Raw genomic sequence first — 24,462 nt, 5'->3', positions numbered from 1 at the left:
TTGGAGTGTCTGATAGAATAGCATTTGCTCTTTTGTGAAAGGGTGTTAATCTACAGGAGCAGTATGCAGATAGCCAAATGAAGGGATGCAGAGGGGAAAATCATAAGGACGGTAGCTGTGCAAGTGGTGGGAGTGTCTGTACGAGGCTCTTTAGAAGATAGTGAACATAAATCTGTAAGTTTGAAACATGCATGGGAAAATGATAAGGATAGACTGAAAACAAGGATTCTGAATTGGGGAATTTCAAAATCATATGCCAGGAGCTGGCATGTGTAGCCAGCTGGGAGCAGCTGCTTGCGGGTAAAAATGCTTCTGACAAAATAATATGGTGAGAATTCAAGGTCAATTTGTTTAAATGCAGTGGAGAAGGATAAGACCAACAAGTTCAAGAAAGTCAAAGTGTCAAGGGCCTGTAAGAAGTATACCCCCCCCCCCAGAGGTTTTCATGTTTTATTGTTTTACAACATTGAATCACAGTGGATTTAATTTGGCTTGACACTGATCAACAGAAAAAAACTCTCTCATGTCAAAATGAAAACAGATCTCTACAAAGTGATCTAAATTAATTACAAATATAAAACACAAAATAATTGATTACATAAGGATTCACCCCCTCAAGTCAGTATTTAGAAGATGCACCTTTGGCAGCAATTACAGCCCGGAGTCTGTGTGGTTAGGTCTCTATCAGCTTTGCACATCTGGACACTGCAATTTTTCCCCATTCTTCCTTACAAAACTGCTCAAGCTCTGTCAGATTGCGTGGGGATTATGAGTAAACAGTGATATAAATAAATTACAAACATAAAACACAAAATAATTGATTGCATAAGTATTTACTCCTTTTAATATGACACACCAAATCATCACAGGTGCAGCCAATTGGTTTTAGAAGTCACATTAGATAGAAATCACCTGTGTGCAATCTAGATGTTTCATTGAAATACAGAACACATACAGCACAATACATGTTCGGCCCACAAAACTGTGCCGAACTTGTCCCTACCTTAGAACTACCTGGGCTTTACCCATAGACCTCTATTTTTCTAAGCTCCATGTAGCCATCCAGGAGTCTCTTAAAAGACCCTATCATTTCCGCCTCCACCACCATTGCCGGCAGCCCATTCCACGCACTCACCACTCTCTGCGTAAAAAAACTTATCCCTGACATCTCCTCTGTACCTCCTTCCAAGCACCTAAAGACTGTGTCCTCTCATGTTAGCCATTTCAGCCCTGAGAAAAAGCCTCTGACTATCCACACAATCAAAGCCTCTCATTATCTTGTACACCTCTATCAGGTCAACTCTCATTCTTTGTTGCTCCAAGGAGGAAAGGCCGAGTTCACTCAACCTATTCTTGAAAAGCACGCTCCCCAATCCAGGCAACATCCTTGTAAATCTCCTTGTAATTGCAGAATAGTAATTAGCAGAAAAAAAGCTAGGTAAAACAGGGTGAATATCATTACATTGTAAATACCGTTCATAAATGTGGAATAAGGGGTTCAGATGGGTCTGAATTTGTTAAGTGTATCCAGGAAGGTTTCATAAATCAGTATGTAGATAGTCCTCCGAGAGGAGGGGCCATACTAGACCTGGCCAGGTGATTGATCTTTCAGTGGTTGAACAATTAGGGAACAGTGACCACAACTTCTTAACTTTCAGGATAGCGATAAATAAGGATAGGCGTAGTCCTTGTGGGAGAGTTTTAAATTGGAGTGGGGCAAATTACGAGGGCATTAGGTAGGAACTAAGAAGCGTTAATTGTGAACACCTTTTCTCTGGCAAGGCCACATCAGACATGTGGAGGGTGGTTGAAGATCAATTGCACAGAGTACAGGAAAGGTATGTTCCTGTTAGAAGGAAGGACAGAGATGGAAAAATAAGAGAAACTTGGATGTCCAGAGAGGTGATGAACTTAGTCAACAAAAAAAAAAGAAATGTACGTATAGCTTCGGAAGACAGGATCAAACGAAGTACATGAGGAATGTAAACAAGTGAGAAAAGAATGAAAGAAGGGAGTTCGGAAAGCCAGGAGGGGTCATGAAAAGTCCTTGGCAAGTAGGACTAAGGTGACTCCCAAGGCATTCTATGCATACATCGAGTAAAATGATAACTTGGGAGAGGGTAGGACCACCCTGGGATCAAGGGGAGAACATTTGCTTGGATGCAGAGAATGTAAGTCAAGGTCTTAATGAGTACCATGCTTCAGTATTTACCAAGGAAAAGGATTTGGAGGACCAGGAGATCAATGCTGAGTGTATAAATATGTTAGGGCATTTAGATGTCAAGGAGGATGAAGTGTTAGGCCTCCTAAGGAGTATTAAGGTGGATGTCCTCAGGGCCTGATGGGACTTACCCCAGGTTATTGAAAGAGGCAAGAGACGGACTTCCGGGTCATCAAGGGAATGGCGGCGTAAGGAAAAGGTCTCTCGACAAAAAAGAAGGTAAACTGCCCCAAAATCGAATTTAGACAAATACTTAATATTGCATAACTATATTAATAAAAGGGGCAAGGATGATGTCTATGAACAAGAATAAAAAGTCCGCTTCGAAGGCTGATAAACATAAAGAGATGCAGCAAGGCGACGGGCCTAGCTCCCCCATGGCAAGCCAGGACGGAGATAATAAGGGGGAATCAGTGACTCTGTCTTTGATTCTCGGAGAGATTCGCGAGTTCCGACAAGATAACAGCAAACAGCTGGAAGATATTAAAGGAGAAATAGTAAAAACTAACTCGCGGATAGGTGAAGCCAAAGCGAGGATTGTTGGAATTGAAGAGAAGCTACAAAACGCCGAGGAAGTGATAGCAGAAATGCTGAAGCTACAAGACCAGCTCCAGTGGAAACTAATAGATCAAGAAGGCCGCTCGAGAAGGGAAAATGTGAGGATCTACGGAGTTCCCGAAGGAACCGAAGGTAAACCCGGATTGATGATTCCCTTCGTGGAGAAGCTGCTTAGAGAGAACCTTGATATACCGGCCGCAAAAGACCTACAGATAGAAAGGGCTCACCGCGCGTTGGCACCACAGCCTCCGGCAGGCGCCCAGCCCAGATCGATTCTGATCAGATTTCTCAGTTACAGAACGAAGGAAGAGGTGCTTAAAAGAGCATGGCAAAAGAAAGGTTTCATGTGGAACAACTGCAAAATCAGTTTAGACCACGACTACGCACCGGGGATTCTTGCCAGATGGAAGGAATATACGGAAACACGGAGAGTCCTGAAGGAAAACAACATCAGATTCCAGACCCTGTATCCAGCTCGGCTGAGAGTCTTTTACGACGAAGGGACAAAAACTTACGCTACGGTGGAGGAGGCAACGTTGGACCTGGCGGACCGGGGACTACCTATTAAAGTTATCACCCAACCGGAGTCGCTACTGGAGAGGATTTGGCAGAAGTCGTGGCAGTTAGTGGGGCGAGGACGCTCCACTCGAACCAGAGTGTCAAACTACAAGGAAAAGCTGCAAATATTCAGATGCGAATGTACAGAGAATACAGATTAATTAAGAGAAATGACTGAAAAGAGTAAATCGGACTTAAAAGTAAAATGAAAACTGGTAACTGAAAATAAACTAGGCGGAATAACTTGAATGATAGCAATATGGTCGAGACATAAATAGGAGAAAATTCTCTATGATTATTCAAACTGCTGAGGGCCCTCTAACACAGGGTGAAGATAGAGGTTATCCCTCTGAACTGAGGCGGGTCAGTGCTCAGGCCTCACTGTGGGAAGTCGGGAAAAATTTTCAAATGTTATACGTTCAGAAATGTCTAGGGTGTGGTTATATGTCTTGGTTTACTGTTGAGAAGGGATTGCTTACAGTTTGGTTAGAAAAGGAGAGTGCTTTTTTTCTACTAGAGAAAAATGCAAACTGAATTGGTAAAAATAATTTCCTATAATGTTAATGGGGTTTTGAATCCAATTAAAAGAAATAAGATTATGTCTAAATTGAAAAAAGAGAGGGCACAAATAGCTTTCCTCCAGGAAACACATATGAGCCAATCTGAACATGGAAAATTAAAAAGAATGGGCTTTAAGCATGTATTTTATTCATCATATAAATTGAGTCACAAAATAAGGGTAGCTACTTTAATATCAAGTACTCTTAATTATGAACATATTTCAGAGACTAGAGACAAAGAAGGACGGTTTGTAAAAATCACAGGAAGAATAGAAGGTACAGAAATAACATTGCTGAATGTTTATGCTCCTCCAGGTAGTGAATGGTCATTTTATAGACACATTTTTGACCTAATGGTCAGTTCTCGAGGGGCAGTAATTTGTGAAGGGGATTTTAATATTAGATTAAATCCTATATTAGATTCTTCAAGAATAGTTAGTCAGAATAAACCTCTGACTCGGAAAGTGAATTCATTGATGGAGGAGTTGGGAATTATAGATGACTGGAGGGAATTACACCCTACTAGTAAAGATTATACATATTACTCTTTCCCTCATTCAGCCTATTCAAGGATAGACTATTTCTTTATCTTTAATACAGATAGACTCAGGATAAAAAACTGTAATATTGCAACAATTGATCTGTCGGATCATAGCCCAGTCTCTATGTCTCTAATCCTGGAAAGGAAAATGAGGAAAACACTATGGAGGCTAAACTCACATATACTCAATAACCCGAAAGTAATGGAGAGATTAAGGGGAGAAATCAAAGAATATCTGGACTTTAATGACACAGGAGAAACATCACCAGTGATTTTATGGGATACATTGAAAGCTGTACTGACAGGGAAAATTATTTCCATTACTACTCACATGAAAAAAATCAATGCACAAAAATTAGCAGACCTTCAAGGAAAATTAAAACAACTTCAAGTTGTAGATAGCAACAAAAGTAATTCAAATCGAAAACAGGAAATTAGGAAATTGCAAAGTGAAATTGATGATATTTCTACGTTGGAAACTCAAAGAAATTTTCTTTACCTGAGACAAAAGAATTATGAAGTAGGAGGTAAATCAGCTAGATTATTAGCATATAAATTACGAAAACAACAAGCAGACAATACAATTCATAAAATAAAGAATCCAAAGACAAAGCTTGTGGAGAGTACAATAGGGAAAATTCAAGAGAGTTTTGAAACATATTATCGAGAGCTGTACTCCCAACCCCGGGCCCCCAATGAGCCCTATATAGACAGTGTATTGAATTTTTTAGATCTACCTAAACTTACAGATTTACAAAATGAAAGTTTATTAGAACCAGTAACTGTCAAAGAACTGAACGTGGCCATCTCTAGGTTAAAGGCTGGAAAGTCCCCGGGTTCTGATGGGTTTACCTCAGAGTGGTACAAGTCCCTGAAGACACAGTTAGCCCCATTACTACTTAACACCTTTAATTGGATCTTGCAGAGAGGAGAAACTCCACCTTCCTGGAGAGAAGCGATTATTTCAATTATTCCTAAAGAGGGTAAAGATAAACTAGAATGTGGCAATTATCGGCCAATTAGTGTTCTTAATTTAGATTACAAACTATTTACATCTATATTAGCGCACAGATTGGAAAAGCTTTTACCTGGCCTAATCCATTTAGACCAGACTGGATTTATTCAACAAAGACAAACACAGGACAACATAAGGAGAACTCTGCACATATTAGAACAGGTTAATAAGAACGAGACAGAGACAATGGTAGTAGGATTGGACGCTGAGAAAGCTTTTGATTCGGTTAGTTGGGCATTCCTATACAGAGTGTTAGGAAGATTCGGCTTTCAAGAAAGGTTTATTAAAGTAATTCAGACTCTATATGACAGCCCTACAGCCCGAATTAAGATAAATGGGGACCTCTCTGACTCCTTCATTTTAGAGAGAGGCACTAGACAGGGATGCCCAATTTCTCCTCTCCTTTTTGCGCTATATATTGAACCACTTGCCCAACTAATAAGACAGAGCGAAATCGTAAAAGGTATCAAGGTGGCAGGGATTGAACAGAAAGTGGCGTTATTCGCAGATGATGTTTTGGTCTATCTGAGTGAACCAGAAAAATCATTTATAGGATTGTTTACACTGTTGGATGACTTTGGGAAAATATCAGGTTATAAAATAAATGTAAAGAAAACGCAGGTTATGTCCCTAAATTATACACCATCCAAAAAATTGCGGGATACATACGATCTTAAGTGGGAAGCTAAATCACTAAAATATTTAGGAATAACCCTGCCGAAGGATCTTTCAACACTGTCACAGGTAAATTATGGGCCATTAATCTCAGAGATAAAAGCAGATATGCATAGATGGAATCTTATCCCCTTTTTAAGTTTAAATTCAAGGATAAATACTATAAAAATGAATATTCTTCCTCGGTTATTATATCTTTTCCGTACTTTACCAGTGGAGGTGGATGATAATCAATTCAGGGAATGGGACAAATGGATTTCCCGCTTCATTTGGCAAGGAAGGAAACCTAGAATTCGATATAACACCTTACAGTTAGGGAAGGAAGGAGGAGGTATGGTTCTTCCTTGCCTGAGAAATTATTTTTATGCCTCACAGATAACCCCTCTGTTATATTGGTGTAATAGGGAATATAAGGCTAGATGGAAGGAAATAGAATTTGGATTAATTGACAGTTTTCCTCTTCAGGCCTCAATAGCTGACAAAGGATTGATGGCCCAGTTGGAAAAATTTAATAATGCTTGGATAAATCTTACATTAAAAGTATGGCAGAAGGTGGTTAATTCATGTGGAATTAATAACATGTTAAAACTCTTTAGATGGTGTGCATATGATACCGAATTCCTTCCCAACAGAGGAGATAAAAGATTTGAGCTATGGATAAAGAAAGGTCTTACAACCTACCTCTCATTTATAGATAAAAGAGTATTACAAAGTTTCCAAATCCTGCAGGACAAACATGGCCTAGAACATAATGACTTTTTTAGGTACCTTCAAATACGAAACTATGTTAACCAGCGTTGTAGATATACAGACCTATCAACAGTAGAATTAGAATTTTTCAAGGTTCTGAATTCGGCTTGCAGTTCAATACCTAGTAAATCAGTTTCTCGCCTATATAATGCACTCTCCCATGCTAAAAATGTAAATACACTGTATATTAAAGAGAAGTGGGAGAAAGAAGCGGGGTTGGTACTTTCAGAGGAGGCTTGGGGGAAAATCCGCAGCTTTCAATGGTCCTCGACTAATTCTTTGACTTGGAGAGAACATTGTTGGAAAAACATTATGATACTTCAAGACCCCATATCAGGAAAAATATAAAGATACAAATGTGATGTGTTGGAGAAGGTGCGGCTCCAAGGAGGCAAATCATTTTCATATTTTCTGGGATTGCCCTAAATTAAGTCTATTTTGGGAAGGTATTCATAGAACATTAGTTAAGGTACTTAGGTCCCAGATACCTCTGAACTTTGAGACGCTCTATTTGGGGCATGTATTGTTCCTTGAACAGAAGGAAGATATAAAGTTGCTGCAGGCCCTCTTAGCGGCAAGTAAGAAATCAATCACTAGAAAATGGCTAAATCCAATACCACCTACATTAGAAGATTGGTACGAAATTATCTTGGAAATATTTAAAATGGAAAAGTTGACTTACTCCCTGAGAACTCAAAAAGAAACATTTTATCAAATCTGGAATAAATGGATTGAATATATAACCCCAATGCGAGCAGACTTTAGATGACTTTCCTAATGATTTATATTGCTCTTCTCATCAACACAGTAATATTGCTAACGTAAGCACCCCTAGTCTAAATGTTTGTTTTTTTTTGGAAAATAGAGAATTAACACAAGTAAAGGGAAAGATTTGGGAAAGGGATAAAAAAAAAATGAAAAAATTAAGTAAATAAGTACATAGGGATTGGATAATTATGTCTGCGGGCAGGAACAAGCATGAACAAATTGGGATATAAACACCTACAATGGTTGGTATATAGGCTTGTATGCAACATTTTGGACCAGTGGAAATGGTCCAGAAGGGTTGTATGGAAACTATTATTACCATTTTTCTTAACAACTAATTTCATTACTTAGCCTAATAAGCTAAATTTACCACAGTACATAATTATCTATTTAAATGTTTATTTTGCTTTTATATCATCTCAATGTGTACTTAAGAATGTATAAATAATTGTAGTTCTATACATATAAAAAAAATGGAAAAGGTTATATGTGTGAAAAAAGTACTTGATAATTGTGAATTCCTTATCCAATTAAAAATAAAATTTAAAAAAAAGAAAGAAAGAGGCAAGAGACGAGACTGCTGGGCCCTTGACCAGCATCTTTGTGTCCTCCCTAGCTACAAGGGAGGTTCCTAGAGGACCGGTGAGTGGCTAATATTGTAGCTCTATTGAAGAAGGGAATGTGAAAATCCTGAAAACTAGACCAGTGAGTTTCATGTCATTTGTAGGGAAATTGCTGGGGAAAAATCTTCGGGATAGACTATATGAGCATTTGGAAACCTGTGACCTAATTAGCCAGAGACAGCATGGCTTTGCAATGGCAAGTCGTGCCTTACCAACTTGAATGAGTTTTTTGACAAGGTGATAAGAGAGTTTGATGAGGGTCTGGCAGTGGTTGTTGTCTACATGGATTTCAGTAAAGTGTTTAACAATGTCCCACATGGGAGACTAATCCAGAAGATTAAGGTGTATGGGATCTGTGGTGAATTGGCTGTTTGGATTCAGAAATGGTTTGCACATAGAAGACAGAGGGTAGTGGTTGAAGAGACTTAGTCAAGCTGGAGATCTGTAATTAGTGGAGTTCCACAGGGTTCTGAGTTGGGACCATCACTGTTTGTAATGTATATACATGACCTGGATGAAAACTGTAATGAGTGGGTTAGTAAATTTGTGGATGATACTAAGATTAGTGGAGTTGTGGGTAGTGTAGAAGACTGGCAAAGAATACAACATGATACAGACCAGTTGCAGATAAGGACTGAGAAATGGCAGATGGAGTTTAACCCAGATCAATGTGAGGTGTTGCACCCCGGTAGGGCCAATGCAAGGAGACAGTGCACTGTTAAGGGCAAGGTCCTTAACAATGTTGCTGAGCAGAGAGATCTTGGAATCCATAGCTTCTTGAAAGTGACCACACATGTCAATAAGGAGGTTAAGAAGACTTATGGAACGCCTGCTTTTGTTAGTCAAGGCATTGAGTTCAGAAGTCAGGAGGTTATGTTACAACTTTATGAAACTCTGGTTAGGCCACATCTGGAGTATTGCGTACATTTCTGGTCACCCACTATAGGAAGGATGTTGAGGCTTTGGAGAGGGTACAGAAGAGGTTTATTCAGGGTGCTGTCTGGTTTAGAGGGCATGTGCTGTTACAAGAGACTGGATAAACTTGGGTTGTTTTCTCTGGAGCGTCAGAGGCTGAGGGGAGATCTGATAGACGTTCACAAGATTATGACAGGCATAGGCAGAGAGGACAGAGAGTATCTGTATCCCAGGGTTGAAATGTCTGATACTGGAGGGTATACATTGAAGGCAAGAGAAAGTAGTTCAAGGGGAAGTGGGAGGTGTTTTTTACTCAGTCATGGATGTCTAGAATGTGCTGCCTGGTACAGTGGTAGAGGCAAATACATTAGAGGCTTTTAAGAGACATTTAGATAGGCACATGGATGTAAGGAAAATGGGGGGATATGGACATGGTGTCAATAGGAGGGATTAGTGTTTGGGTGTTTCTGACTTGTTTTTTGGCAGGTTCAGCACAATATAGTGAGTCAAATGGTCTGTTCCTGTGCTGTACTCTAAGCTTTATGTTCTATAAAGCAAAAGAAGCTAAACCTAAAATGATGTGTTTTGTTTGCTTCAACCAGGTTTTATTTTTGTATGCCTACAATATTAAAGCGATTACACTGATCAGCATCAAGACCAGCACCTTGACTAATGCCTTCTGTGGTTACAAGTGGGTCTATTTAAAAAGGTATCGAAGATACACTTTGTCAACACGTATGATCTTTTTACACCATATAAGTGACTTTGTTTTGTGACTATCCCTGAAGAAGGACAATTACCTTAAGAGCTGCAATGTTATTTTATATATAATTCTTGGTGTTCTTGCTCCATACAAATTAAATTTGTAATAGTATTTTAAACTGAAGAGAATTTCTGCTTGTTAAATGATTAATTTCATGTACTAGTACTTTGCTGTTATGTTGAATTGCAGTATAGCTGTTTCTTCACTTTGAATACAGAGACTCTGCTGGTTCCCTTTTATTACCTACTGTGAGGTGGGTAACTTTACTGACATCAGACATGGAGTGATGGCCTGATGTTTTAATACCATGTTTATAATTCAGTAACACAGTAGGGATCATTTGATTAGCTTTACAGTTGTGCTTTCCTTGTCATACACCTAGGAACAAAAACCACAAATGGTAAACTAGAATATTTCATAAGTGTGTTTAAAATTAGTAAACATCTGCCATAATTGATACAGAAAGAGCAAATTATATCGCTGAAGAATTATTAGTTTGTTGCAAAACTCTGTATCATTCAAATGAGAATGGTACAATTTCTCTGAAATCTCTTACACATAATTACCTCATGGTCTCCTAATAACTGAAACCATTCTCATTCCTTGCCTCTACTAGGTTGGTAAAGCAAACTCTTAAAAATTAAAGACTCAGTTATTTATATTAGAAGTTCAATATATCTTTCTTTGTGCAGAACTTGAATCAGTACATGAGGAATTGATCTTTTCCTTTTTAAAGCTGCATTATTTATAGTTCCTTGAATTAGCTGACTGCTCTTCATCCTTGTTGCATGATCTGAGATCAAAGTATCAACCAGCAAATGCCCAGAAATTCATTCAATGTCACAAATTAGTTGTTCGAATCTTGCCTCTGAAATTTGGTTCTATTGGTGTCAATGACACAATATTCAGCAGTTAGCATTATCCAGAGGTGAACAGGAGAGGCATAACTAAGCACATCATCCTAGAGTATGTTGTGTTTCAAAACTGCCCAATAGAAATTTCTCTGTTAGCACAATGATGCAAGATCAAGTTCAATTCCTCCTACTATCTGTATGGAGTTTGTATGTTATCTCTACGACTGCGTGGGTTTCCACTGAGTGCTTCTGTTTCTTCCCACGTTCTGAAAGACGTATTGTTGTAGGGGTAGTGAGTTGTGAGCATGCTATGTTGGTGTCACAAGCATGGTGACACTTGTGGGCTGCCCCAGCACATCCCCAATGCAAGTGATGCATTTCACTGTATGTGTGGCAAATAAATCTACGTTTTCTTTGTTTTCTTTCTCTTGCCTAATATAGCCTTCACTTTCAATTTGATCAACTTGGAACACTGGAAGCATAGGATCAGCAGTAGGTCACTTAGCCCTACAATTAGTTCTGCCATGCAAAATACTCATCATTGATCCTCTCTCTCATACCTTTGTATCCTTACTTCATGAAAGCTTTCATTCTCAGCATTAACATTACTAATTTATCCTGCAGTATACAATAAGTCCAGCTCCATTGTTATTGAGCAACCCGCTAACGGGATGGACTTAATATCCAGCAGTGTCTCGTAATCATAAAAAAGACAAAGGATGAACAATTATGCCTTCGGTTGAATCCAGAGAGGCCACTGCATCTGAGTATACTGCTATCATATCGGAAGATCCAATGACAGTGGGATAAAAGCTGTTGTCAATCCTTCAGGCTTTTGTATGGTCTGCCAATAGGAGAGCAGTGAAGAGAGAATGTCTGGGGTGGGTGAAGTCTTTGATTAAATGCTTTACTGAGGCAGTGATAAATATAGACAGATGTGTTGATCTGTGCATACTACTCTAGTTTCTTGCAGTCGCTTGCAGAGCAGTTGCCATACCAAGCTGTTATGCATTGAGACAGAAGACTTTCTATGGTTCCTTGATAAAAATTAGTAAGAATTGCCGGGACATGCTGAGTTTCTTTAGCCTCCTGAGGAAGTAGAGGTGTTGTTGAGCTCTCCAGGTAATTCTATCTTTGTTCTGTCCCAAGGCACAGAGTAAAGGTGAGAAATTAAGGAAATGCGGCTGACAGCTCTATCCACTCTGTCCGAAGGACAGCCTATTTCAGAAAGGAGGACAATGTTTCAGATGGAACACATGAAAGTGATGAATTTTTCGGGTTCTGTGTGGGTGCTGGAGGTGGCAGCTTCATTATTTTTGCTGACAATTGTCACCCTGCTCTCGTATTTACATTGTCCATCTCTAACAACCCGCTTCTGTTACCGGATATTTGTCTCCATCTCAGGAGACAAAATATTCACTGACATATTATATAAGCCCACAACCCCTCCATTGCTAGTGTAGCACAATAGAAACTAGAAAGCAACATCTGATTTTCCATTCGACCACTTTGCAAGGTTCTGGCATGAACACTGAACTTTCCAGCTTCAGGTAAACCGCTCTCTCATTGTTTCCCATTATTGTGATGAGGTTCCTTTCTTACAACTGTCCTTCAAGTTATCTCACCAACACACTGTCTGTCCTAACCATTCCTGATGTGGTGTTCCATCTTGTACTTGATCTCTCCCCCCACCACCCCCACCCCACTGCAGCTCTGCTTTTATAAACTGTAACTCTTCCACTCTCCTGCCATCCTTCAGGAAAGGTCAGCAACATTAATGGGTTTCCGTTTCCACAGCTGCCACCCTTGACTGTCCAAGTTCCTCTCACATTTCTATTTTTGTTTCATTCTTCTTTCCAAAACTCATATCCAGGCCAGATGTGAGTGAGTACATGGATGGATAGACTAAGAGAGGTTAGTGGTAGATGGACGAACATGAAGCAAGTGTAATCAGATCAAAGGCAGAGGCTTCTTGGAAGTAGAAAATATAATGGAAATGCAAAAATCTGAGTGCAGAAATTGGTTACGAACATCCCAGAGATTGCCACTTCTGAATTTAGCGAGTGAAACATGGCAAGTGTTGGCCATTTGGAATTAGCCATTAATACAAACAGTAGGTCTGCCAAGCTGGGGACAGTAAAAGTGGATTTCCTGGGACAGATGGAGAAATACTTCCACTTATGTCTGGAAAATGGAGCAAATCCAAAGCATTGGTATCACCTCAACAGTTCAAGCAGTTGTATTTTGTAAAAAGGAGGGAGGAGAAGATGGTGGCGTGTCGCAACTCGCAGCGGCCACTCCGGTGGTGATGTCTATTATTTGTCAAGTAGGGTGCCGTGCACAATCCTGATTTGATGGAGACGGACATGAGAGCACGGAGAAACATCTGGTGAAACTTCTGAAATGCCTGCTTTGCTGCCGCTGCTACTGTGTGATCCAGAATCTCCGGAGGGGCAGGCCCCGAGTCCTCAGCTTTGCTTGTTGCTCGGTGGCAGGGGATGGTGCTCAGAGAGGCTGTGTCGGAGGGGCTGGTCGGAAGCTCGAAGTTTTTGGATGGACTCAGAGTCCGCTGCTGTTGGTTGCTTCCAATGGTGCAATGGTCCAATGGCAAGTTTGCGGTGCTTGGAGGTTCATGGCAGGGAGAGTTTCTCCCTTCTACCGTCTGCATGAGATGATGAGGCCATCATTTGAGACTTTTTTTACCGTGCCCATGGTCTGTTCGTTATCAAATTATGGTATTGCTTTGCACTGTTGTAACTATATGTTATAATTATGTGGTTTTGTCAGTTTTAGTCTTGGTTTGTCCTGTGTTTCTTGTGATACCATTCTGGAGGAACATTGTATCATTTTTTAATGCATGCATTTCTAAATGACAATAAACGAGAACTGAGTGTCCTCATAATTTAATCTAATACGTCATTAATAGGGATCAGTGAACTTTCCAAAGTAATTTTTATTGAAGCAAATATTACTGCAAGTGTTGCTAATATTGGAATGTCACTGCCAATCGGCAATTTCTTTCAGTGAGGTCCTTCCAACCTTGTTTGCTAACTCTTGCAGTGAAGTAGTAAGAGTTGGAAATGGGAGAGAAAGATGAGTAGACAGTGCAGGTTTCCACAGGTGTGAATTTCTGTAGGTTTGGATACTAAACTTTAATATTTCTTCGTTCCTTCAGACTAGTTTTGCTGCACAAGAAGCTCTCTGCATTAAGGTCAAAGGCTGATATGTACTTGCAACCGGAATTTAAAACTCCTTTGATGCAGTTTGGCATTCACAGGCTGGGACAAAGGTACACTCAAACAGAGTCTGGACTGAATATTAGAAAGCTACCAACACAGATAGAAGTAAGTTGAAATAGAGATGTTTATAACATTTCTTTTTCATAATTTGTATTAGCTTTATTTTTCAAATGACAATTTTTGGAAACACTTGTTGCCATTAAGGTAACACTCACACATTCTAAAATTATAACTGTTGTGTTCTTCGTAATATCAGGTGTTGGCCTTCCATGAAAGGTACAAATGAAGTACAGGGGTCTGCATTGAATACATCTGGATATACCTTATCAATAATATTGGATGTGGGTACAAATACAACTATCACCCGCCAAACAAATGCAAGCAAAGAATTTCCTTCTTCACCTCTTCTAAGACATAGCACCATGGAAAAATGTTTAGTTTTAGCAGATAAATGGAGCTTAAACTTAAATAATCACATTGAGCAGAGCAAAGTACAGTTACAGCTCATTTAGAAGAATTCACCAAATAGGCCAAAAGATTAGTTTATCAGGAACTCTGTTAAATACAGAAGATATACAGCTTGGTCAAGATACCCTGTATCTGGCAAGCAACTATTGATGGCTATTAATACAAGGAAGGTCAGAAAAAGATCAGCTTCTTCACAACAAAGTCTCATGAAATATGCCTTCTTCCTCCTACTGCCTTGGCACAAAGGATGACTTCCTAGCACTCTGACTTTGTGGTTTCTGAGATGGATGAAAAGCCAGTATGAGAAGCATTGACTCTCTGCAGCTGGGACGTAGCCCTCTAATTTTATACCCTCCATCTGCCTATTGAAGAGATTTTTAATGCTCTAATGTATCTGCCTTTACCACCACCCCTGACAGAGTGTTCAATTCTCTACCCACCACTCTCTGTGTAAAAAAACCTTATCTCTGACATTGCCTGTACTTTCCTTCAATCACCTTAAATTTCTGCCAGGCCGTCAGGTCTGCACATGCAGACTCCTTCAAGTCTCCGCCTAGCTAACAGGAGTCACCTGCCACTTGTTTCCAACTCATCACTGGCAGCCTATTTAAACCCAGCTCTCATCCACATTCCTTGTTCACTCATTTGAACGAGCCAGCCTCAACCAGTTGCTCCTAACCTTCAGTCACCTTGTTGCCTAGCCATGTTAATTATTTGTTCTGTCTTGTTTTGTGGCCCGTCATGGCTTATTATTTTGCAGTTGATTATTAAAGTAATCGCTCACCTCCAAATTGTCCTTGCCACTCTGTGTTTAGGTCAGGCATCCTCTACATTTCCTGACAGAAATAGTGGACCGTTGATTGGCCCAGCAGAGTTTGCTTGCCCTTTAGGGTGTTGTCCTTCAACATGAGCACACAATCCAGGAGCAGCAGGAAGCCATTGACCAGCGACTTGCCACTCTCAACCAACTCACTGTCTGGATACAGCAACAACACACCAGTCAACTTCCTCTCTTTGGAACCTTGGATTCTGGAGACAAACACTTGGATGGATCCCTAACTCAATGCCCAACATTCTGTCCCATTGTGTCCAACACTTCAAGCTCTATGTTACAGACCAAGCCAAGAATCCCTTTGTCATTTCTCTCTTGTCTGGGCAAGCAATGACTTGGACCACCACTGACTGGGACAATAAAACCACCATTTCCAATAAATGAGGAATTGACTGCTGAGATGTGTTGGGTTTTTGATGATCCAGGAAGTGGAAGGGGGACAGCGGATCGGATACTTGATCTTAGTCAAGGCTCACGCTCAGTCCTGGATGACACTGTAGAATTCAGGTCCCTCTCAGCAGAATGTGGCTGGAATGCAGGAGTGCTGCTGCCACATTACCATTGCTACTTCTTGGAGTGCTTGAAAAATGAGCTGTCTACCTGGAAGATGCCCACCAACCTTGAAAGCCTCATCACTCTGGCCCTCCAAATTGACAATCGTCTCATATAACGATCCTCCAGATCATCAGCTGGATCCCCAGTTCTATTTCAGGCTGCAGGACCCTCATCATCAACATTGATCACCATTAAGAACCGCTACCCTCTCCTCTTGATAGATAGTGCATTCAAAACACTCCACAGGGCCCAGATCTTCACCAAACTGGTTCTACGGAACGTGCACAACTTGATCCGCATCTGCCATGGGCTGAGTGGAACACAGCATTCATAACACTCACTGGCAACTATGAATACTTGGTGACGCCTGTCAGATTTTCCAACAGTCCAGATGTTTTCTAAGTCTTCATTAACAGGATTATCTGAAACATGCTATACAGGTATGTGTTTGTGTACATCAAAGACATCCTCATCTTCTACAAGGACCCCAAGAGATCATCTGGCATGTCTGTCAGTCTGCTTGAAAACTAATTGCACTTCAAGTTAGAAAAATGCCACTTCCGCACCCCAGTCATTTCCTTCCTGGGTTAAGTCCTTTCACCCCAGGGTGCAACCATGGATTGTCATTGGATGGCCCCAAATGTGCTCCCTAAAACAGCTACAGTGCTTCTTGGACTTCTCCACCATTTCATCTGAAACTACAGCCAAATCGCTGCTCCTCTCACCTCCCTTGCCAAGTCGCGGACTATACTTTTGAGCAGCTCAAGGGACGCTTCACCACCTCTCCCTGTTGTGGTAGAGGTGGACACATCTGACATGGAACTAGGACCATCCTCTCCCAGCGAGGACTGAACACACTTGTGCCCTCTTCTCACCCAAGTTCAACTCTACACCGTACCATTATGGAATAGGAGACAGAAAGTTACTTGCCATCAAATGTGCCTTGGAGGAATGGAATCATTGGCTGATGGGTAACGCCAAGCCTTTCCTCATCTGGACTGACCACCAGAACCTCAAATCCATACTATCAAGTCCACCCACATCAGGCTCGCTGAGCCCTCTTCTTTGAGCAATTCAACTTTACCACCTCCTACCAACCCGGCTCCAAGAACACTAAGGCAGGTGCCCTGTCATGACAGATGGATGAGATCTTACCATCATTCCATCCTTCCAGATCCTCGCCCCGATTGTCTGGGACCTTGAGAACCAGATCTGTCAGGCCCTTTAGCATAAGCCTGCTCTAGGTGATACACCAGACACGTGTGTGCCGGTGACCATGAGCTGAGGCACTCCAGTGGGCCCACTCCTCAGACAGCCTCTGGATTTTCTGCGATGCTATTTCTGGTGGCAGGTGCATGTCAGTTTGTTGCAGCTTGCCCTCAATGTGTCCAGTCCACTTCCTCCAACCCCTGCCAGTCCCTCAACGCCACACTTCGTCATGACTTTCATCACGAATTTGCCACCTTCCAATGGAGCCACAGTGATCATGACAATGGTGAACTGGTTCTCCAAATTGGTCCACGTCATTGCCCTCCCCAAATTTCGGTCAGCCACTGAGTTGGCGGACCAACATATCGTTGTCCAACACATACAGTAGTTCACCTCCACAGCCTCTCCTCAGATATTATGTCGGCCCCCAATTCATCTCCCACCTCAGGCAAGCCTTCTGTTCCCTCCTCCGCGTCTCAGTGAGTTTGTCTTGTAGCCATCATCTGCAGACCAATGGACAATCTGAAAGAAGTTTTTGCAATGTTTTGCTGGTTCTAATGCTTCCACAAAGAAGTATCTGCTCTGGGCCAAGTTCGAGGTACTCCAAAGGACCTAGCAAGGTCATTCTGAGCTATCAAGGGATGGCTGGGGGTGGGGTCCTATCATTATCAACCAGTTGCTCCAAGCCTTCAGTTACCTTGTTGCATTACCTGTTCTCTTTTGTTTTGTGGCCCCACATGGCTTGTTATTTTGCAGTTTATTATTAAAACTATTGCTCACTGCTAAATTGTCCCTGTTGCTTGGTGTTTGGATCAAGCCTTGTCTACATTTCCTGACACAGGCAACAGCAGTAATGTTGCATTTCACCAAGGAGGATCTGAGCCTTGACTCATTTCCTCTAATTGCTCAGCAAACTTTTCCCATTTCTGAGTTCAGAACAAAGTGTCTGGTTTGGGAACTGATGCCTACATGCATAACGAGTTAACTGAGTCTAACTAGAGCCTGATTGCTGGTGAATTTGGCCCGTGTTTAGAGACTAATGTCTTCTAATTCCTCAGACTAATTTGGAGTCTTTTACAGACACAGCATTCCAAAAGAAAAACAATATGGTTGAGAGTCCTATCAAATGTTGTGGAGTTGCAAATCTACAACTTCCTGGAAGTGGTAACACAAATAGATAGAACATAGAACATAGAAATCTACAGTGCATTACTGGCCCTTCAGCTCACAATGTTGTGCCGACCATGTAACTTACTCTAGAAACTGCCTAGAATTTCCCTGGCGCATAGCCCTCTATTTTTCTAAGCTCCATGTACCAGTCTAAGAGGCTCTTAAAAATCCCTATTGTATCTGCTTCCACCACTGCTGGCTGCAGTGCATTCCACGCACCCAACATTCTCTGTGTGAAAAACTTACCCCTGGCATCCCCTCGGTACCATTTCCAAGCACCTTAAAACTATGCCCCCGCGTGTTAGCCATTTCATCCCTGGGAAAAAGTCTACGGCTATCCACACGATCAATGCCTCTCATCATTTTATACATCTTATACGGATAGGGTAATGAATAGCATGTTTACCTTCATTGGCCAAGGTACTGAGTGTAACTGAGTTGGAACTTCATTGGTTAGACTGAATATTGTTAGCAGTTCTGGACACCACGCTGCACAAAGGATGTGGTAGCAATAGAGAGAGTGCATAAGAGATTCAACAGAATATTACTTCTTTAAGAAGGGAGGGAGGTAGAAGAAAGGAAATTATAGGCCAGTTAGCCTGACTTCAGTGGTTGGAAGAGTCCAATATTAAGGATGAGATTTTGGGGTACTTGGAGACACATGATAAAATAAGCCAAAGCCATGGTTTCCTTCAGGGAAAATCTTGCCTGACCAATCTGTTGGAATTCTTTGAGGAAGTAACAGGCAGGAGAGTCAGTGGATGTTGTTTACTTGGATTTTCAGAAGGCCCTTGACAAGGTGCCTGGCGGGAGTCAGGGTGGGAACAAAGGGGGTCTATTCTGGTTGACTACTGATGACTAGTGGTGTTCTGCAGCTGTTAGTATTGGGACCGCTTCTTTTCACATTATGTGTCAATTATGTGGAAGACAGAATTGATAGCTTTGCAGCCAAGTTTGCAGATGTTACAAAAATAGGTGGAGGGGCAGGAAGTTTTGAGGAAGCAGGGAGTTTGCAGAAGGGCTTAGACAGATTAGGAGAATGGGCAAAGCAATGGAAGATGGAATATAGCATAGCAAATGTATGGTCATGGACTTTGGTAGAAGGAATAAAGGTGTAGACTATTTTCTAAACAGGGAGAAAATTCAAAAATCAGATGTGCAAAGGGACTTGAGGGTCCTTGTGCAGGATTGTCCAAAGGTTAACTTGCAGGTTGGAAGGAAGGCAAATGCAATAGAAACATAGAAAACCTACCACACAAAACAGGCCCTTCAGCCCACAAAGTTGTGCTGAACATGCCCCTACCTTAGAAATTACTTGGCTTACCTATAGCCCTCTATTTTTCTAAGCTCCATGTACCTATCCAAAAATCTCTTAAAAGACCCTATCGTATCCATCTCTACCACCTTTGCCGGCAGCCCATTCCACGCACTCACCACTCTCTGAGTAAAAAACTTACCCCTGACATCTCCTCTGTACCTACTCCCCAGCACCTTAAACCTGTGTCCTCTTGTGGCAACCATTTCAGCCCTGGGAAAAAGCCTCTGACTATCCACATGATCAATGCCTCTTATCATCTTTTCACCTCTATCAGGTCACCTCTCATCCTCCGTCGCTCCAAGGAGAAAAGGCCAAGTTCACTCAACCTATTCTCATAAGGCACGCTCCCAAATCCAGGCAACATCTTTGTAAATCTCCTCTGCATCCTTTCTATGGCCTCCACATCCTTCCTGTAATGAGGCGACAAGAACTGAGCGCAGTACTCCAAGTGGGGTCTGACCAGGGTCCTATACACTGTCGCTGCAATATTACCTCTTGGCTCCTAAATTCAATTCTACGATTGATGAAGGCCAATACAGCGTACGCCTTTTTAACCACAGAGTCAACCTGCGCAGCTGCTTTGAGCGTCCTATGGACTCGGACCACAAGATCCCTCTGATCCTCCACACTGCCAAGAGTCTTACCATTAATACTATGTTCTGCCATCATATTTGACCTACCAAAATGAACCACTCCACACTTATCTGGGTTGAGCTCCATCTGCCACTTCCCAGACCAGTTTTGCATCCTATCAATGTCCCGCTGTAACCTCTGACACCGCTCCATACTATCCACAACACCTCCAACCTTTTAGTCATCAGCAGACTTACTAACCCATCCCTTCACTTCCTCATCCAGATCATTTATAAAAATCACGAAGAGTAAGGGTCCCAGAACAGATCCCTGAGGCACTCCACTGGTGACATTTGTTCGCATTTGTTTCAAAAGGACTAGAATATAAAGGCAAGGATGCTGGGGCTTTATAAAGTCAGACTGCACTTGGAATATTATGAGCAGTCTTGGCCTCATCTGAGAAAAAAAAATGAACTAACATTGGAGAGGGTCCAGAGAAGGTTCACGAGAGTGATTCTGGGAATGAAAGAGTTAACATATTAGGAGCATTTGATGACTCTGGGTCTGTACTTGCTGGAGTTCAGAAGAATGAGGGGGGAAGTCTCATTGAAACCCATCAAATATTGAAAGGCCTAGATAGAGCAGATGTGGAGAGGATGTTTCCTATAGTGGGGGAGTCTAGGACCCATGGGCACAGCCTCAGAATAGAGAAACAGCCATTTAGAACAGAGACGAGGAGGAATTTCTTTAGCCAGAGGTAGTGAACCTGTGGCATTCAATGCCACAGATAACTGTGAAGGCAGAGTCATTGCAGATATTTAAATCAGAGGTTGATACAGGGAGAAGGCAGGAGAATAGGGTTGAGGTGGGTAATAAATTAGCCATGATGGAATGGCAGAGCAGACTCAATGGGTCAAATACCCTGATTAACTCCTACAGTATGATTTGTGTTCTTAAAGATTTATCCTTTTCCATAATCACATCACTGATAGTCAAAGAAGCTATTAGAATTTAATGTCACTTGGCATAGAAAATTTCATATTCTATCAATTCTAACTGTTTAAATCCATTTTACAGGAGATGGTTATAAACTTATGCAGAGAAATCAAGGAACTGTTTCTTCCTGGATCAGTCATCAAACCAGAAACAGAGGTACAGTCCAACCACAAACGAGAAAATCTGCAGATGCTGGACATCCGAGCAACACACAGAAAATGCTGGAAGAACTCAGCAGGCCAGGCAGCATCTATGGAAAAAATTATAGTTGACATTTTGGACTAAGCCCTGCTGAAGGGTCTCGACCTGAAATATCAACTGTACTCTTTTTCTTTGATGCTGCCTGGCCTACTGAGTTCCTCCAGCATTTTGTGTGTGTTGCAGAGGTATAGATCAAGCATTTGTATTTTTGTTTCTTTCCTCATGATCGTGTTCATAATGTTTATCTCTCACACCCCAGCTCAGACTTCATTAGGGCAAGTTTGTAAGCTCAGTAATTAGGTAACCATTCACTTCTGAATCCCCCAACATTTGTTTTCTGTTATCCTACTGACTCTTCGCTTTCCCCTCCCCCATCCTCTCCCTGAATCCAACAGAGATGTAAAGCTCAATACCAGCCCAAAATAAAGCCTTTTATATGTGAGCTACCAATATTTGCCAAGCCTCCTAGGAATCTAGCACATAACTGCAGCATTAGTATCTAAGCACATCTTTCCCTCTCCACCCCTCTCCGCTTTCCACAGGGATCGTTCCCTCTGCAACTCCCTGGTCCACATGTCCCTCCCCACGGATTTCTCACCCGGCACTTATTCCTGTAAGCATAAGGGCTACACCTGTCCCTACACCTCTTCTTCTTGCATTCAGGGCCCCAAACAGTCCTTCCAGGTGAGGCAACACTTCACTTGAGAGTCTGTTGGGGTCATCTATTGCATCCAGTGCGGCTTCCTCTACATCGGTGAAACACGACGCAGATTGGGGGACCGCTTCGTCGCGCACCTCCGCTCCGTCCGCCACAACAGACAGGATCTCCCGATTGCCACCCACTTCAACTCTGCTTCCCACTCCCATTCAGATATGTCCATACATGGCCTCCTCTACCACCATGATGAGGCTAAACTCAGGTTGGAGGAGCAACACCTCATATACCATCTAGGTAGTCTCCAGCCCCTTGGTATGAACATTGAATTCTCCAACTTCCGATAATTCCCTCCCCCTCCCTTCCTCTATCCCTATTTCACTCTGCCCCCTCCCCCAGCTGCCTATCACCTCCCTTATGGTTCCACCTCCTTCTACTACCCATTGTGCTTTCCCCTATTCCTTCTTCACCTTTCCTGCCTATCCCCTCCCTGCTTCACCCCCCCCCCACCCCTTTATCTTTCCCCTTACTGGGTTTTCACCTTGAACCTTCCAGCCTTCTCCTTCTCACCCTCCCCCCACCTTCTTTATAGGGCCTCTGCCCCTTCCCCCTACAGTCCTGACGAAGGGTTCTGGCCCGAAACGTCGACTGATTGTTTCCACGGATGCTGCCTGACCTGCTGAGTTCCTCCAATGTGTTGTGAGTGTAGCATTAGTATCTACTCTGCTCAGTCATGAATCGTGGGACCACAATCAGTTCCAGGAAGGTGAATGGAGCAGACAACAGGGAGGGTGCCAATATCAATGCAAATGGGAGAAGGAAGAGCACTTGTGTACTCCTGGCTACATTTGGAGGGGTTTCATAAGTCTGGAGCTCTTGCCTTTCATTGGCAGCTGATGCTTTCTCTGCAAATGCCGATAAAGCATCATAAGTGGAATTATTATTCCATTTCTAAGGTTCTAGTCACCCTGCTTAAGGCACAGAGTAACCATTTCCTCTGGCTGGTAAATAAATCGGGGAAAGATCACAGAAAATGAAGTAACGGAGCACTATGGACAACTCAGTTTGTAACATTTTCCCAGTGTCAGAGTCATGGTCACCCTACATGGTAATCACTGATTTACCATGTTAGAAGTCTGTTTCGTGGCTTTTTGTGAGCTCTGTGCCCAGAGAGTTGGCCCCAGAAAGGCACAGCTCATTGGACACACGATCCCTGGCAGCTAACCTGCTGCTTCCGAAGTTCTGTGTTCTCCCACAACGCTTCCATCAGGGACACTGGCCCTAGAATCAACATGTCTCCAGAGCCACAAACATCTGGCACCCTGAAGCTACACTCGGTTTCCAAGCCGCATCCTTGGGATATCATGATGCCCGAGAATGGATCCCATTCCCGCAAAGAACCAAAATCAGAGTGTAACTCTAGATTAGGGTCTTCAAAAGAACCTTGGAAAGGAGAAAGAGATAAAGGATAAATATAGAGCTGTGTCCGAAGATACAAGCAAAGGAGTTGCCGTTTAATGCCATCATAACTTAACTCCATACCCTTTAATTCTAGTTTTACCAAACCTCAGAGGAAAAGGCCTACCTGCTTACAATTACCCTATCCATTCTCCTCAATTTTGTATGCAATACCTCCATCAAATCACCCAATATTCTCTTATACTCCAGGGAATAAAATCCTAGCCTCTTCAACCTTTCCCAATAACTCAGATTCTCAAGTCCTGGCAACATCCTAAATTTTCTCTGTACTCTTTCAATCTAATTGATAAATTTCCTGTCATAGGTGACCAGAATTGCACACAGTACTCCAAATTTGATCTCACCAATGGCTCATTCAACTTCAACATGACATCCCAACTCCTGTACTCAGTATTTTGATTTATGAAGACCAATGTGCTAAAAACTTTCTCAACAATCCTATCTACCTGGGATGGCACTTTCAAGGAATTATGGATCTGCATTCCTTGATCCTTCTGTTGTAGTGTACTCCTCAATGCCCCACCATTCACCACAAGACCTATCCTGTTTTTCTTCTCAAACTGTAACACCTCACAATTACCTTCATTAATTTCCATCTGCCATTTTCCTGTTCATTTTTCCAGCTGGTCCAGATCCCACTGAAAGCTTTGATAGTCTTCCTCGCTGTCCTCTACACCCCAATCTTGGTGTCATCGTAGACTTGTTGATCTAATTAACCACATAATCGTCCAGATTGTTGATATAGATGACAAACAACAGCAGACCCAGTACTGATCCCTGTGGCAGACCACTAGTCACATATAGAAAAGCAACCATTTACTACCACACGCTGGTTTCTCCCATGAAGCCAGTGTCAAGTCTAGTTTACCAGCTCATCCTGAATGCCAAGTGGCAGAACCTTCTTGACACATGCGGGACCTTGTCAATTGCCTTGCTATAGTTCATGTAGACAATATCAGACATCCC

General features: G+C 42.0%; 1 protein-coding gene across 1 annotated transcript in view; it reads left to right on the top strand.

Moving 5' to 3' along the window:
* The window catches only part of LOC134359153 (cilia- and flagella-associated protein 54-like), a 510,505-nt gene that overhangs the window by 473,241 nt on the left and 12,802 nt on the right, over nucleotides 1–24,462 (top strand). Inside the window, exons 67-69 of the mRNA XM_063072102.1 lie at nucleotides 9,787–9,893; nucleotides 13,977–14,145; nucleotides 21,243–21,317. Of these exons, the coding sequence (XP_062928172.1) occupies nucleotides 9,787–9,893; nucleotides 13,977–14,145; nucleotides 21,243–21,317 (351 nt within the window). The remainder of the gene's footprint in view (nucleotides 1–9,786; nucleotides 9,894–13,976; nucleotides 14,146–21,242; nucleotides 21,318–24,462) is intronic.

This window comes from Mobula hypostoma, chromosome 20 (assembly GCF_963921235.1).
Source record: "Mobula hypostoma chromosome 20, sMobHyp1.1, whole genome shotgun sequence".
Taxonomy (NCBI): domain Eukaryota; kingdom Metazoa; phylum Chordata; class Chondrichthyes; order Myliobatiformes; family Myliobatidae; genus Mobula; species Mobula hypostoma.
This window is presented reverse-complemented; position numbering and strand designations above follow the sequence as displayed.